This window comes from Magallana gigas, chromosome 4, assembly GCF_963853765.1.
Source record: "Magallana gigas chromosome 4, xbMagGiga1.1, whole genome shotgun sequence".
In the NCBI taxonomy this organism is placed as follows: Eukaryota; Metazoa; Mollusca; class Bivalvia; order Ostreida; family Ostreidae; genus Magallana; species Magallana gigas.
This window is the reverse complement of record NC_088856.1, coordinates 35212474-35229326: the sequence shown is the minus strand read 5'-3', so window position 1 is coordinate 35229326 and position 16853 is coordinate 35212474. Positions and strand designations below refer to the sequence as shown.

At 33.6% G+C, this 16853-nt stretch overlaps 1 protein-coding gene across 3 annotated transcripts in view; it reads right to left on the bottom strand.

Moving 5' to 3' along the window:
- Positions 1-2181: 2181 nt before the first annotated feature.
- The window catches only part of LOC105328378 (FYVE, RhoGEF and PH domain-containing protein 6), a 30053-nt gene continuing 15381 nt past the window's right edge, over positions 2182-16853 (bottom strand). For 2 of the 3 annotated variants that reach the window (XM_034449982.2, XM_034449981.2), the window contains exons 5-23: positions 16492-16587; positions 15507-15658; positions 14110-14266; positions 13690-13777; positions 13185-13235; positions 11941-11999; positions 11000-11071; positions 10687-10755; positions 10316-10399; positions 9900-9979; positions 9290-9392; positions 8928-8945; positions 7846-7992; positions 7389-7488; positions 7010-7176; positions 6420-6542; positions 5819-5878; positions 2946-3043; positions 2182-2660 (exon numbers count right to left, since the gene is read on the bottom strand). In XM_034449982.2, the coding sequence (XP_034305873.2) occupies positions 2618-2660; positions 2946-3043; positions 5819-5878; positions 6420-6542; positions 7010-7176; positions 7389-7488; positions 7846-7992; positions 8928-8945; positions 9290-9392; positions 9900-9979; positions 10316-10399; positions 10687-10755; positions 11000-11071; positions 11941-11999; positions 13185-13235; positions 13690-13777; positions 14110-14266; positions 15507-15658; positions 16492-16587 (1767 nt within the window). In that variant the 3' untranslated portion in view covers positions 2182-2617. The remainder of the gene's footprint in view (positions 2661-2945; positions 3044-5818; positions 5879-6419; positions 6543-7009; positions 7177-7388; positions 7489-7845; positions 7993-8927; positions 8946-9289; positions 9393-9899; positions 9980-10315; positions 10400-10686; positions 10756-10999; positions 11072-11940; positions 12000-13184; positions 13236-13689; positions 13778-14109; positions 14267-15506; positions 15659-16491; positions 16588-16853) is intronic. The other variant, XM_011429230.4, reaches the window with a different exon arrangement.

The window sequence follows — 16853 nt, the reverse complement described above, 5'->3', positions numbered from 1 at the left end:
CTTTTCTCTAGGGAATCATGGTTTCATCAAACTTAAATCTGCATAACCTGTGCTTTCACACTAAGTACTGAGTTTTGGACCGAAAACTTTCCCAGAATATTTTTAAAGATTTTTCTCTATATATTCCTATGTAAAAATTCAAACTGCCGTCACGGCCCAGCCCTATCACTAGGGACTGTGATTTTGCAAACTTGAATTTACACTATCCGAGGATGCCTCTACACAAGTTTAGGCTTTTCTGGCCAAATAGTCTTTAAAAAGAAGATATTAAAGATTTTCTCTATATATTCCTATGTAAAAATTCATCCCCCATTGTGGCCTCACCATACCCCATGACTATTATTTAAACAAACTTGAATCTTTACGATCTTGGGATGCTTCCACTTAAATTTGGGCTTTCCTGGCCTTATAGTTTTGAGAAGAAGATTTTTAAAGATTTTCTCTATATATAAATATTTATCCCCCATTGTGGCCCCGCCCTACCCCCAGGGACCATGATTTGAACAAACTTGAATCTACATTATCTGAGGATGGTTACAATTTGAGCTTTCTTGGCCATAAAGTTTTGAAAAGAATTTTTTTTAAAGATTTTCTTTATATATTCCTATATAAAAATTTATCCCCTAATTGTGGCCCCACCCTACCCCTGGGGACCATGATTTGAACAAACTTGAATCTACACTATCTGAGGATGCTTCCACTCAGATTTAAGCTTTTCTGACCTTATAGTTTTTGAGAAGAAGATTTTTTAAAAAAATTTCGATATATTCCTATGTAAAACATGACCCCCCTCTTGTGGCCCCACCCTACCCCCGGGGACCATAATTTGAACAAACTTGAATCTACACTACCTGAGGATGCTTCCATTTTAATTTGAGCTTTTCTGGCCTGATAGTTTTTTAGAAGACGATTTTTAAAGATTTTGTCTATATATTTCTATGTAAAACTTGATCCCCTAATTGTGGCCCCACCCTACCCCTGGGGACCATGATTTGAACAAACTTGAATCTACACTATCTGAGGATGCTTCCACTCAAATTTAAGCTTTTCTGACCTTATAGTTTTTGAGAAGAAGATTTTTTAAAAAAAATTCTGTATATTCCTATGTAAAACATGACCCCCCTCTTGTGGCCCCACCCTACCCCCGGGGACCATAATTTGAACAAACTTGAATCTACACTACCTGAGGATGCTTCCATTTTAATTTGAGCTTTTCTGGTCTGATAGTTTTTTAGAAGAAGATTTTTAAAGATTTTGTCTATATATTTCTATGTAAAACTTGATCCCCTAATTGTGGCCCCACCCTAGCCCCGGAGACCATGATTTGAACAAACTTGAATCTACACTACCTGAGGAAGCTTCTACTTTTATTTGAGCTTTTCTGGCCTAATAATTTTTTAGAAGATTTTCTCTATATATTCCTATGTAAAACTTGATCCCCCCATTGTGGCCCCACCCTACCCCTGGGGACCATGATTTGAACAAACTTGAATCTACACTACCTGAGGAAGCTTCCACTTTGATTTGAGCTTCTCTGGCCTAATAATGTTTTAGAAGAAGATTTTTAAAGATTTTCTCTATATATTCCTATGTAAAACTTGATCCCCCCATTGAGGCCCCACCCTACCCCCGGGGACCATGATTTGAACAAACTTGAATCTACACTATCTGAGGAGGCTCCCATTTTAATTTGAGCTTTTCTGGCCTGATAGTTTTTTAGAAGAAGATTTTTAAGGATTTTGTCTATATATTTCTATGTAAAACTTGATCCCCCCATTGTGGCCCCTCCCTACCCCTGGGGACCATAATTTGAACAAACTTGAATCTACACTACCTGAGGATGCCGCCACACAAGTTTGAGCTTTTCAGGCCGAATAGTTTTTGAGAAGAAGATTTTTGAAAAATACCAACAAATTTTCAATAATTCTCAATTATCTCCCCTTTAAAGAGGGCGTGGCCCTTCATTTGAACAAACTTGAATCCCCTTCACCTAGTGGTGCTTTGTGCCAAATTTGGTTGAAATCTGCCCAGTGGTTCTTGAGAAGAAGATGAAAATGTTAAAAGTTTACAACGCCAACGCCAACGCCAACGCCGACAACGACAACGACAACGACGACAGACAACGGACAAATTGTGATCAGAAAAGCTCACTTGAGCCTTTGGCTCAGGTGAGCTAAAAATGGTATAAACAGTAGCTATACGAGTTGTAATACTATCACACAATTTTTAACATATTATTACCAGCATTATGCCGCAATATACAACAGCATAAATAAAAGCAGCATGCACCAAATTCTAAATGCTCACTTTTTAAAAAGTTAATCATGAGCCCAAACTATTTGTCAACCTTTGCTAGCTAGCATTTACATGAACCAGAGTCTGCAACCTAGTTCTACCCGCGCTGAAGTTATTGTCTGTTTGACACACATTGATGGACCACTTACGACCAGTAGCTTGTGGATGTTTTGATGTCAGCACTCTGTAACTGAGGCAGCCCTCCACTACATGTACCGACGACAGCGAGATACGGGATATTCAGCTGCGAGAATTGCCGAGATGTCTGAGATCATTGGAATCACAACAAGTTATGAGTTGAGATTTTCACACCACTTTGGGGTCAGGTCTTCAGTTGTGAAGCTTCCTCCATAGCTTGTATCCACCTGTTGAAAGAAATATTAAGAGTCAAAGAAAAATAATTAATAATGTATGAAATAGATCAAAAACTTTCCAGTTATCAGTCAAAGTGTAGAACAGTTTTATGTGTTAAAGGGCAACAACTCTTTTAATTATGAATACTTTTGAAATCGCTCAAAAAAATTAGTACTTAAAACTTAATTTGCCAAAAACTGTATATTCTTAAACAATAACGAACAAATTATCTTAATGTTATATGAACTCTGATTGGATACAGGCTTATGAAAATCAAGCAATCACGAGAGTCGTACCTTGTGGCTGTGACTTCATCCTCTGAGTGGAAGATGATTGGTGGCTGGTTTTTATGTTTCATGTTGAACAACAGATTAGCTGGTATTCCCTCAAAAACCTGAAACGTGAAAGACAATAAACAGGTCACCAGAAATAATATTCATGCAGTGTAATATAAAAAGAGATGACTATTTATTTATTTTTTTTGTAGATACAGATCTAGACAGGTTGAAAAACAACTGCTAACAGGCACGTAGCATCGTTTTTGAATGTGGGGGGGCCAGACTCATCCAAAAAGATTGACAAGCAAAAAAAAAACAAACAAAAAACAAAAAAGGAAAAAAGTTACTTTCCAAATTCCTGAAAATCCTAAACCGTGGGGGGGGGGGGGGGGGGGGGGGGGGGGGGGGGGGGGAGAAGAAAGAAACATAGGTAATCACAGATTACAAAGCTCACCGAGACGAGACATAACCCTTATGAGACTTCACCTTTATGAGACCACCTTTATCATATTAAATGAAAATCATACTTTATGTTGGATATTCATGGATTCTGTCTTGACACAATACCCTATATCATTAAAAAATTGTATGATAATCATATGTTCATATGTTAATCAATACAATAATATAAAATTAAATATTGCATCCTATCATATCTACAACATATATCATATAAATCAATTAAATACCACAATAAACAATGATGAGATATGATATTGTAACATATGATATGACATTGTATTGTGTTATACGTTATTGTACATAATACAATATTATAATAAATAAAACAATATAGTATTATATTACAATATCATATTACATAATACATCATAACATTGAAACATATGATATTATATTGTATAATATATTATGAAAATGTATGATACTGTATCATTTTTGATACATAATATGATATTGTATCATATGATACAATATAATTTGATACAACATTGTATCATATCAAATGATACAATATTATGTGAAAAAGTAAAATATTATATAATACAATATTATATTATACATATTGTATCATATGATACAATAATATACTTTACAATTTCATACAATACAATTTCATGTGATGTGATAATATATCATATTATAAACCAATATCATTTTATACAATATTGTATGATACGATATTATATATTGTTATACTTTCATGTTAAATACTGAAATCTGATTGGTTAAGACGCAGTTAATAATATTTACTATTACCCTCAGCGTTAGCAACGCACTTGGCAACGGGTAACATTAAAAAATGTTACATGCGCGAAAATTATGCGCGTACGGTTCACTGTAGAATTCACGTTATTCCTATATAAAAGCAGTAAAATTTTCTTAAAAATTTTAAAAAAGACATTCAGTATAACAAAATAAATAGTGCCTGTTTGGGAGGATAACAGTTGAAATTGACACCCCTCGAAAACCATTGTCAACCTCCGCTTCGCGTCGGTTGACAATGGTTTTCTCGGGTTGTCAATTTCAACTGTTACCCTCCCAAACAGGCACTATTAATATAATATAACAGTATCATATTATACAATTTCATGTGATATAATTCTATATTACAGAAACTAATATCATATTATACAATATCGTATGATACAATATTATAGAATATACAATATTGTATCATTATGATAGGATACAATATTATATTTTGCAATATCTTATGTAATAGTATCATGTGATAAAATAAAAAATTAATAATACAATATAATATCATACAATATTGTATCATAATATACAATACTATACATAACAATATCATGATACAATATCATAACATAAAATATCTAAAAAATTGATACAATATCATATCGTATCATATAACTTTTTATAATATTACATATGATATTATATTGTATCATATTAAACAATATTGTTTCATACCATACAATACAATCATAGGAATCATGTTATATTATTTATCAACAAACACATCTAGCTATCGAGCAGGTTTTTGTGAGGTAGGAGATTTCTTTAGCATCCTTGATAATGGAGATCAGGCTCTGCATCTGAAGCAACTTCTGCATTTCAATTAAATTCTAGTTAAATCAACTATGCAAGCTATCATCTATAAAACATGTGACCTGTTCCAAAAAAACCATACCTCATCCAGCATCCGAAACCTATGGTTCAGATTCAGCATTCAAGCCTGTCAGGTGCATCAGTATACATGAGACGCATCTAAATGCAAGTTTGGTGAAGTTCAGACCAGTAATAACTAAGATATCATCATCAGAGGGCACTAGCAATTAAAACCTTAACCTGCTCCAGCATCCGCAACCTTTGGCTCAGATTCAACATCCAAGCCTGTCAGGTACATCTGTATCAGAAGACACACCATCCATTCAAGTTTGGTGAAGTTAGGACCTGTAATAACTAAGATATATTTTTTAGCATCCTTGATAATGGAGATCAAGCTCTGCATCTGAAGCTTCCTCTGTGATTCATTCATATTACAGTTTAGTCAACTATGCAAGTTTGAAATAGTACTATTATCTATAGTATAGCATAAGCTCCCCCTGACTTCGTCTCGGTGAGCTAAAAAAGTTACTTTTAACTTCAGTGGACTTATTTTCAATCCAATTACATGGTCCCTTGAAAGTGGGGGGGCCAACTCCATCTTCATTCAATATTTTGTATGTAAATTTAAGAAAAATCTTTGCTACCCAAAAAAGTGGGGGGGCCAGGCCCCCCCTGGCCCCCCCTGATGCTACGTGCCTGGCTAATGATTATCTTTTAAAATCTTATTTCTGAATAAAGTAAGTTTTATCTCAACTAAAAGATAAAGAAAGCTTTTGATTTTAAGAGGTTTAATTACATCTGTTCAAAACATCATTTTTCAAATCATATTTCATACTAGAGTCATAAGATGCCCATACCTCTGTGTAGTGACATATTTCATAGCCCAGGACGGACACACTGTCTATAGCATTCACATCCTACAAGGAAGAGATTAAGTATTAACCTCAATGTATGAAAAAGTTAATAACATGGTCAGGGACACCTTAAAGTCTTTTAAAAAAGAATATCATTAGATGATCAGTTAAAAACTTGCATCAGGTCAGTACAACATTGGCTTTTATATTTCTTACAACATATCTCAACCAGGGCTTTTCTTAATCTCACCAATAACTGTTGTAGAATACAATAATCATGAACATACCAATATTTTTATAAAAAAAAATTTAAATGCCTTGAATACTGTAAAAGTATTATATTTGGCATGTACGATATTTTGCGGAAATTAGTTTTTGAACAAGTTGGCGTAGATTTGAATTAGCGTATTCTTGAATGTGACTACTCTTATACATATATGCATGGCATTTAGCGATGTACTTGATTTAGCGGAAGACGCATTCCGCCAAAACCGCTACATAGAATACACAGCCAAATGTAGTACATTTACAGTAATATGCATACAATAATTTAATCTTATTGTATATGAATCCAGTAGTACTGTATTTATGCCTCCTTCCTTACCTCTGATGCCTTGAATGTGTAGAGGACCTTGTCCTTCATCACAAACCAGTACTTCTTCCACTTCTTGTCCTTGTGCCACTTGAACAGGTAGCCGCTGATGGTGGCGTCCGGGTCACTGGCATGCTGGGAAATAACGCAACATAGAAAGTCACACACAATGTAATAACGTTATCATGTACCATCAATATGATCCTTGTCATATCAAGACTTTGCATAAAAGTCAATTTCTAAAACTGTAATTAATATATACAGTATATCTGTTTATATTTACCTTTGAAACATAGTTACAAGTGAGTTTAAAGACAGATAACTCTACCTTTCAATAAGTTTCATTTGTCACTAACATGGAGTGAAATGAAATGACAAGACAAACAATGAGTGGAACGAAAAAATAAATTTTGGGGAAAAAAAATTGCCTTGTATACAGTGATAGATATGAGATTAATCGAGGATTAATAAAAAAAATTATTTAGCTATAAATCTTAATTTTAATAGTAATTTTGTATTCATTACTGTTATTCAATTTAATAAATCAATATTCAATATCTGACTAATCTAATGTTACAAGTCTTAACCAACCCCTGACTTACAATTTTGAGTCGGCCCGGTCTCTTTGTTGTCGGATGGTGCGTGAACCTGGCACTGCGTCGAATTTGTCGAAATCTCTCCTTTAAGTTCCCCAGACTGAGAAATGACCCGTCTTGACCCTGCGTGAACATGTCATCCGAACAAGGATGTTTCTCCTTCTCTTCTAAAGCTGAAACACAAACAAGTTTCAAAACTCTAATTCTACATCTTCCTAAAGTTCCTTCTTAAAAATCAATTATATGTACTTAAAATTTGATTAAGCTCCATATTTTGATCTAAAAATCAAGATCCTTCATTGACAGTTTTACCACCCACTAATCCACCGACCCCCTCTTTATTCTATGTCACATGACAGATTACGGAGTTCTTTGTGTATTTTACCTGTCTGGAGTTTCTGGAAACACTCCTCGCAGACTCGCACCGATTTATTCCGGAGGTACTCCAAGGGAGCCCTGTTATCTGAACAGTTAGAGCACACCACCTGACAAACCAAAATTAAATTGAATTTCAAATAAATTTTTAATGAGTTTATTAATATGATAATCAAAGTGGCATTGCTTATAAAAATGACTAAAAAAATTGCAGGGTGGATAAATAATCTTCCAGTTATTTGAAAAACTGTAGGTCAATATCAATATTTGTATCCTTCCTTACATAAGTGCATGTTAATAAAGAAATTTTTTTTTACTTTTTTATGAAAATTTTTCCTTACAAAAAAAATCACTAAATATAAATTTAGCAGATGGAGAAATTTTAAAGAAAAGTTTGCAGTTTTCTTATTATTTTGTAAATATCATCCATTTTCTTTGGTTTGAAAAGAAGTGTCAAAGTTTCATACCCTCCCACACGCTCGACAGTGATGTCGCCTCCATGTGACAGAGAACTCTGACGTACAGATCATGCACATGGTGACGCGCGTGTCGGGGATCCAGATAGGGGCCTTGGAGCCCAGCTCATAGTTCACGTCGTAGATGTCATAGAAAGACTGCAAAAAATACAAAACATTTTTAATACTTGTATCTCTAACACCTGTGTTTAGTGTGTTAATAAATGCATAAAATTCTGACTCGCCAATATCACAATCAAAATCATACATTTTGAAAATTGAAAATTGAAAAAATCCATAAAAAATACCAATTAAGAAACAACAGTGATATTGAAGTAAGACTTGTAAAATATCGCAGAAGATAAAAGAGTTATGTCCCATGAATAACATAACACACAGAATAAAGAGGAAAAGCATCATAGATTAGATGCGAACACACAATACATGATGGTCAAGAAATAATGGAAGGTGGTTTCAACAAAGATTATCTATAAGATCCCATATTACAGTGCTGATTTAATCCCATTAAATCTCAGAAGTTTCAAGTATCTAAAAAGTGTCTCCAAAAAAAATTGTGATATTCATTTTACAATTATACCTTTTAAATTGTAGAATGGAATAATTGGAAAAACCTATTTCAAACAGAGAAAAAATGAGTATAAAAGCATCCTTGGAATGCCTGCAGAGCAAATGAAGTTCTATGTTTACTTAGAAATGTTGTTTATTTCTTAAACAGATCTGCATCCAATCTATATAATTTTTCATTTGGTCAACATTAATAATCCACCCTTTCCCTCCTAGTTTTATTCTAATTTCTTTTTTTTTATCTTATCATTATTATTTTTCTTTTTTTTTTTGGCTTTTTTGATTTGAAAAATGAAATGCAAGTTACAAAGTAATTTGCCAAGTTACTATACCCCAAAATGCGACCATTACATACTAATGGTATATGGTAGTATATGTTTATGTACAGCAATAATTGTCACACATAACAACAATTTTTTTAAAATTCTGTGCTTAAAAATGAATGATTGGCAACAGAAATCAAACACAGCATACTGATAAGCAATGCACACAGTGTCTTCATTGTGTACCTTCCTTGGATTGTACGTCTGTAAAATAATCCATCCAAACTATTCACACATTCAGATAACATATAGGACACTATAAAAGTTACATAGAACCTAGGCGAACAGGTCTTTGTAACAATGTTTAAAACTACCGTAGTCAAGTAAACTTCTATAACAGACCTAAGCATGTTATCTGCTTGTACAGTCAAAGAATAGGCTTGACTACCCCCCCCCCCCCCCTCCCCCAAATCCCCTCACCCCAACTCATCAAAGATATATATTACATGTATCTGCTGCTCCAGCTGCTATCCTTAATTAGTAAAAAATATTTTCCATAGAGATAACTGGATAACTAGAATCCCCTGGACCATGATTTTTCCATTTACCTGTCCGCCGGTTTTCCCATTTTCGAATGTGTTCCTGCGATGTGTCTGGTCGTCTATAGCTCTCTGTAACATGTCCACCCAGCTGTTCCTCTCCTCCTCGTTCCTGTACACACACAACAAGGTCTTATTTATTGATGTAAAATACATGGATTTGTCAATTACTATTCTACTGGTGAGGTCATCATCATTAATATTATTATCTTGTCATTCAAGAAATGTGAACCCTGTGACAGCAAACTGAAGAATAAAAAATTAAATGAAGTTCATGTCTTTGAAAAGAGGTCTGGCTAGATTCAACACACTTTAGAGACAAAGCATATTGCTTTCAACTGACAAGTCAAACCAAAAACATGACTGTACTTTCCATCAATACATTATTAAAATCCATTGAAATATGTATTAAAATTTACAAAATTTGACTACTTGACCAATTAAATGCAGAGCTCCACATAACGTTTCAAGATTTAAGAATTAAAAAATATAAAATAAAATTAAATTCTTGAAGTCCATCTAACAAATCAAGAATGTCAGATTAATAAAGAGCAGAGATGTTTGGTGATGTTGAGTTCTACAGTTATTTCCCTTGCTTTTTGAGTTCACTAACACTCACTTTGCGATCACCATAAATGAGCGCTGTATGCTGATGATGTTAAACTCGGTCTTCAGGTCGTCTCTCTTTGGCTTGCTCACCTATAACACAAAGATGGATTGTCACAAAACCAACAATTACTTCATCCTTCATGATTCAGTTACATTGGGTGTACATCACAGGAATTAAGCAATCAGGTAAAATACTGTAAATTCCTCATTTTCAGTAATTAGTTTAATTCAAAATTCTATTGTTTTATATCCAATGTGGAGAACACAAAAGTTTTGGATTTGATTTACACAATTAATAGCTGCAGTAAAAAGAAAATATCCAAGGTTTTTAAAAATCTGCGAGGGGAGCTTCTCGTGATTTTATGTTGATAATAATTCCTCACGTTTAATTTGGAATATACATTATAGATGACATCCCCGACTTACTTTCATTCCCACCAAGGTAAGGGCGTTGTTAAATCTGTATCCTCCCGTGGCAATGGGGGAAGTGTACAACAGGACATCATTAAACTGAAAAATTCAATCTCGTTGGATTACTAATGCCTGTAGCATTAATTTTACTTATGGTTTAAATCATTATTTAGATAACATGCATTAAAAATACTTCATGTGTATTTGACATCTTTGAAAATGGTCGAAATTCTCAAAGAAATTTTTTAATAAGTTTTTTGTCATAAGTGCCAAAAACAAGGTTAGATTCACATTCTAAAATGGAATGGATAAACATGCACATGAATATGACTGGTTGGCTTATTGATATAGTTTATTTTTTGGCAAATTATTTTGATTTAGCTTACCAAAAAGAACATCCTGGGTTGCATCTCTTTCCTGGACAGTTTCATTAACTCTCCTTCTTTCAGAAAGGTCTACAGAAAGAAAAGAAATCAATTCAAATCTAGTCCACCATTTAATTAATAGCAGTGCTCTATATATATTATTTTCCCCGTCAAATTCTAATGCGTTAACTGATCTTCACTATAAATGTATAAAGTCATTGAATGGATATGAAAGTGTGATACAGCTAAGCAGTGTAGTACTACATGTGCTGCTTTGTACCCTCAGAAACCAGTATTTTTTTTTGATGATATACCCCGGTACATGTAAACCTACCCTGCCTGGTTTGATGACCTCATAATTCCCCTCCACTGATTTCTGGATCTCCAACATCTTCTGAACATGATCCTGTAAACATATAATCACATAATACACTGGTTCTTACCAAATAAAAATTAAAGCATTTCCTCTAATTTACAGAGACAATGAAGCCAGAACTTCACATTAAACTTTGTAGAATGCTTCTTCATTTGACACTTTACTGTATTTTTTTTTTAATTGGCCTTAAAATTATAACGTAAAAGCATATTTGATGCAACAACCCCTTTAACAGCTACAGTATTCTTCAGTTATACATTCATCAATATCTTAGCTACTCAGTATTAAACAGAGTTATCTATAGTTATACATAGTTACAGAATGTTGTACAGAGTTACACAGATTTATACATTGTTATACAGTAACACACTTACACAGTGTTATACAGAGTTACACAGACTTATACAGAGTTATACAGAGTTACACAGACTTATACAGAGTTATACAGAGTTACACAGACTTATACAGAGTTATACAGAGTTAAACAGAGTTACACAGACCTATACAGTGTTATACAGAGTTACACAGACTTATACAGAGTTATACAGAGTTACACAGACCTATACAGAGTTATACAGAGTTACACAGACTTATACAGAGTTATACAGAGTTAAACAGAGTTACACAGACCTATACAGTGTTATACAGAGTTACACAGACTTATACAGAGTTATACAGAGTTACACAGACCTATACAGAGTTATACAGAGTTACACAGACTTATACAGAGTTATACAGAGTTAAACAGAGTTACACAGACCTATACAGTGTTATACAGAGTTACACAGACTTATACAGAGTTATACAGAATTAAACAGAGTTACACAGACCTATACAGTGTTATACAGAGTTACATGGACTTCACAATGTTATACAGAGTAACATAAAGTAATACATACCCCCTGCCGCATGCTCTCATTTGCATGGTCTGCAACATCTGACACAATCTTCAGTGCAACTACATAATAAAGAGGGTAATTTTATGAACTCAACCATGAAAATTTTTTATTGAGTAAACATTTGTATGATGAAAATATAATGATTACTAGTAATTCAGAAAGACTGGGGTGTTTTTTTCCTTTCTAATTATGCAAATTCAAAAAATAAATAAATAAATAATAACAAGTTTTATAAATTTAAATTCTTTAATTCTACATTCTGATATATCTGTGGGAAAATGAAACATATATGTAACCTGACAGTTTGTACATTAAACTTGGCCAAACCTCTAATGTAAGTATGTCACAATCTGTATGCACCACACTTAATGCACCTATATCATCCCATTATAGATAAGTAGCCTCTCTTTGACTCATCCAGGTCACTAGAGCAACCTCAATAAGGACTTCCAATGACAAATGGTTACTGTAGTCCAATAAGGCATACCAAAACTGGGTCAAGACTTGTCCTTTAAGTGTGAACAGCTACTTTTGAGTGCATCAGATGCATTCATATATCTCACATGCATATCTACACCAAGTACACTACATCATCTTAATATTACTATGGTTCATTAAAATATTAAATCTACACTTCTAATTGTGTAACCTACAAGTAACAAGAGTTAATTGATTTTGCAATACAATATACCAGTATGTAAATGTCACTATTTCTATACCAAGCAGCTAAAGAGCTTAAAGCATTCTAATCGCTGAGCTTTAAAAACCAATGTTTATTACATTTACATGAAATTCATAACATGCAAGATTCAAAGACGTTAAGGTAAGGCTATGGGATTATTGGAAAACCGGAATGATAACAACTCAGTTCAACCCCATCCTCTCTTCAACTTCCTCTATTTTCTAAATTTTCAATCCTATCTTGTACCCCTACATGTAACACTAGCTTTATGAAATATGCATTGACTTTGCCGTCACTCTATGAAATGATGTCACACATGTAGGTTACTTCTTGACAATATACAATTATAGATGACAATGAATATCAAAATGACTAAGTTTAAAGTGGAGCAAGATGAGTCAGTTGCATAACTTTCTTTCAGTTGTTGTTATGTAAATGACTTGCATTACTTTAATTTGTTGGTAGTCGTTGAGTGAATGGCCCAACCCTAATGACAAAGATCATCTTCCTCCATCAGCTATCCTAGTAGCTACTTTATCATGTATATGGATTGAACACTCACCTATCGTATCCTGATAATCCGGAGACTCCGGAGTCAAGTGCTTCCGATAATCTATACAAAAAATTGATAACATAAATACAATGTCATTATTATGTTAAAAATGTCATAACAAAAATTCAAATATCCTTTGTTTAAATTGTTGATTTTTTTTTTTTTACATTGAGCATTATAATTAGTTTAAATCTGTGAACTTTGCATCAACTTATGATAACTGACTGATACTTTTTTCCTAAGTACTTACAAGTTCAATTCAAGATCACATTCATAAGATAGTAATTCCAGGTAAAACTTAACAAGTTCTCACTATCTTACTGACAGCTTTCATCATGGAAATTACAGGTAGATTGAAATAAATGAATTTCAATAAAGGAAAACAAAAATCAAATTCTCATGCTAAATTTGACAGAAGTCACTAAAGCTGATAAAAATAGAACTATTTTATTTCAATGGTAAATGACTGCTTCCTGCTTAAGTGGCATTGTTCCTCAACTATTGAGTGCTTTACCTTGAAGCAGTAGTTTATACTGTGGAATTCTCTGAATGGGTTTCAACATGTAATGTTTCAGTCCTAAATTGGCACATCGGGGACTTCTCTGTAACAAAACAATATTTCAATGTCATATAAAAGTTGACAACAGTGAACACAAGATAACTGATGTTTATGACCAACATGTAAACATTTTGACTTTTGAGGAAATATTTCAATATTTCAAATTTCATTTTTGAAAAAAAAAAAAAATTGAAAAGCAACTTTTCAAATGTATTTAAAAGTTCCTCTTAATTGCTTTGAACAAAATGTGAGTTAATTTTGGTGCAGGTCAATATAACACGGTGTATGCAAACTGATGCATAAACATTAACAGCGACAGCTTTCAAAACAATGCAATGCATCCAAAACATTTGAATGGAGTGTGTTACGACTAACCTCAAACTGTTTGACTGCGGTGAGAAATGAGGGATATTTCTTACAAGCCTCGTCCATGATATCCGTGGCTTCCGAGAAGTCCTTAATATATGAAGTGTACAACTTAAGGAATGGTCCCTTCTTTACGAAAATGTCTGCCACCTGGGGAAAATCCTCCCTAGAAAATCATTAGACCTCTTGGGCATAAATATTTGTATATTTAGTGAAATTAAATTTCAAGCTTGGTTATATTAATGAATATCTATTTTTCTCTTATTATACTCCAATAAACATTCAAATTTAGGGATCTACTCAAAACTCAAGTTTTTAAAAAAATTATAAGTGTGCAACATACAATGATAAAATTCATAGTATTTCGTCCTCTTTTAGTATATAACAGTTTGTTTTGTTTCATTCTGTTTTGACATGTTTCTACATTAGCCACCAGGAATTTGGTTAAGTAGCATCAATACAGAAATATGAGCAGATCGACAGCCCTGTTTGTTAGCAGACTTTAGCTGCACTGCCTATAATCTTGCACTGCATCAAATTTATGAATAATTAAGACACATGCTGCACATGATGCGTATCTTGGCAGATCGAACAAACTCTAGTGCATAACATACAGCATTTATCTCATCTTTATCGTTCCGTCTATAAAAACCACTGAAAAATAGATTCATCCAAATTGATTTATTGATTTAACTAGCACCATGATCACATTGATAGTTATGTAAATTCTTTGTTTTTTAAGAAAACTATTTAAACACACCCAATACTGTGCGTTACTTTTGACAGGATAAACTAATGGTATAAACTGGGACAAAATTTCTGACATCCACAAATATAGAACCTTTTTCCTGCAAACTGTATGAGCCAACTCCTTATTCCCACAGCCTCTCTTTCAAATTACATGCAACACTTTCATATCACAACTACAACTATTAAACTTTATTTTCAATATACAAGAAGATAACTCCCTTCTGCCATCATCATTTGGCCAGATTCCAGGTCTATGGCACCATTTCTTGCTTCTTGTCTCCTTACTGCTATAAAGTGATGTATCGACTCTTTCTAATGTTCCTCAACATTTGAGCTCAAATCAATTGTTCACATTGTAAATAAACAATCCCATGCAGCAGTTAGCCTCCCAAATCTCCTCATGGCATTTTTTGAAGACTACCAGACCCCACATTCTTAGACACCCTCCCCAGGGCCCCTCAAGGACTGAAACTTCTGGACAAGACAAAGACGATTGATTTCCTTTCAACACAAAACCCTCTTCACTCGTTCTTAATCCACAGCATGCACACCTTTCCAGATCATGAGAACCCTCCTGTTGTCCTTGAGAGGACCATTAATTAGGAAATAAATTGAAATGATTTGTGAACCACCTCTATCCTCCACCCCATCCTTACCATTTGGCCACCCTGGTCTGTAGATCTTTCAGTAGCTCATCATTCAGGTTCTGTAGCTGAGGAAGGTAGTTCAGGATCTTGTTCAGGACTTCATTAGGAATCACTGGCTTACCACTGGCTTCTGTGGCCTGAGATATGAATACTCGGAAATCCTACAATGCACAAATACACTTACTCTAAATTGTGAGAGATTTACTTATCCTTTAATGTTGAAAGATCATTATATTTTTGCTTTAACTTTAACCATTTCTTAAATACTGTAGTTTCATTAATATTCAAGGATATCAATTTTCATGGATAAAGTGAAAATCACAGTTTCAAGGATACGTAAATTAGTGGCCAATGACCCCTTCAATACAAAATGTTAATAGAAAATGCGTTTCAATGAACATTAAATTTCATGGATCAACAACGAAATCCACGAAAATTGGTATTCAACGAATATTGATGAAACCACAGTATTCTTTCATACAGTTTTATAATAGTTGAGAAGTCTAAGCTTAAAAAGTATAAAGTGCTTATACATGTAGTAGTTACATGGAAATACAAGGTTACTGTTGTTTGTATTGAAAAGGGAAAAAAGGGAAAATAGGCAAACAATGCTATCTCTTCAAGGAAAATATAAAGATTAAAGTATAGTTTACACAACTTTTCAAATAAATCATGCATAAAAATCAATAACTCACAAACCTTAGTTTTGTTTTAGAAAAAATCAATAAAAAAAGACCCCCCCCCCCCCCAAATAAAATTAATAATTATCCTAAAAAAAAAAAAAAACTTTGATCCTCCTCCAAACAAAACATAACTGTGTGGTGAAGTGTATATTTAACAAATCAGAAAAACACTTCCTGTTTGAGGGGTTCAAGCCTAAGGGTCACTGATGTTTCTGACAGACTCTGTCAGTCAGATACCCAATGTTTACGTCTCCTCTGTGTAGAGAGTTATCACAATTTGTAAGACAGTGCCCACGATATTGTAAACCTACCAGGTTCAAGAGCTTCAAAACGTCAACAAAAACTTCCTCCGAGGAACAGATCTCCTTAGCGATGTAGAACACTTTCTTGGCCCGTTTCCTGGCAATCTGAAACCAATCAAATTATGGATGAACAAGACAGAAATCAGTTCTTAAATTCTTAAGTGAATTAAATCCATTTTCTCTTTACACAAGAACATAAATTCCTAAATATTTCAACTGATTTAAATTTAATTACCTCAATATCTGGATTCATTCCTGTAACTTAGTTTACATACAACGAAATATTTCATTTTTCTATATAATAGTTCCTCTTTTTCAAAAATAACTTTGTAACGTAATCGTGTACGTAAATAAAGCTGATCGATAAAAAT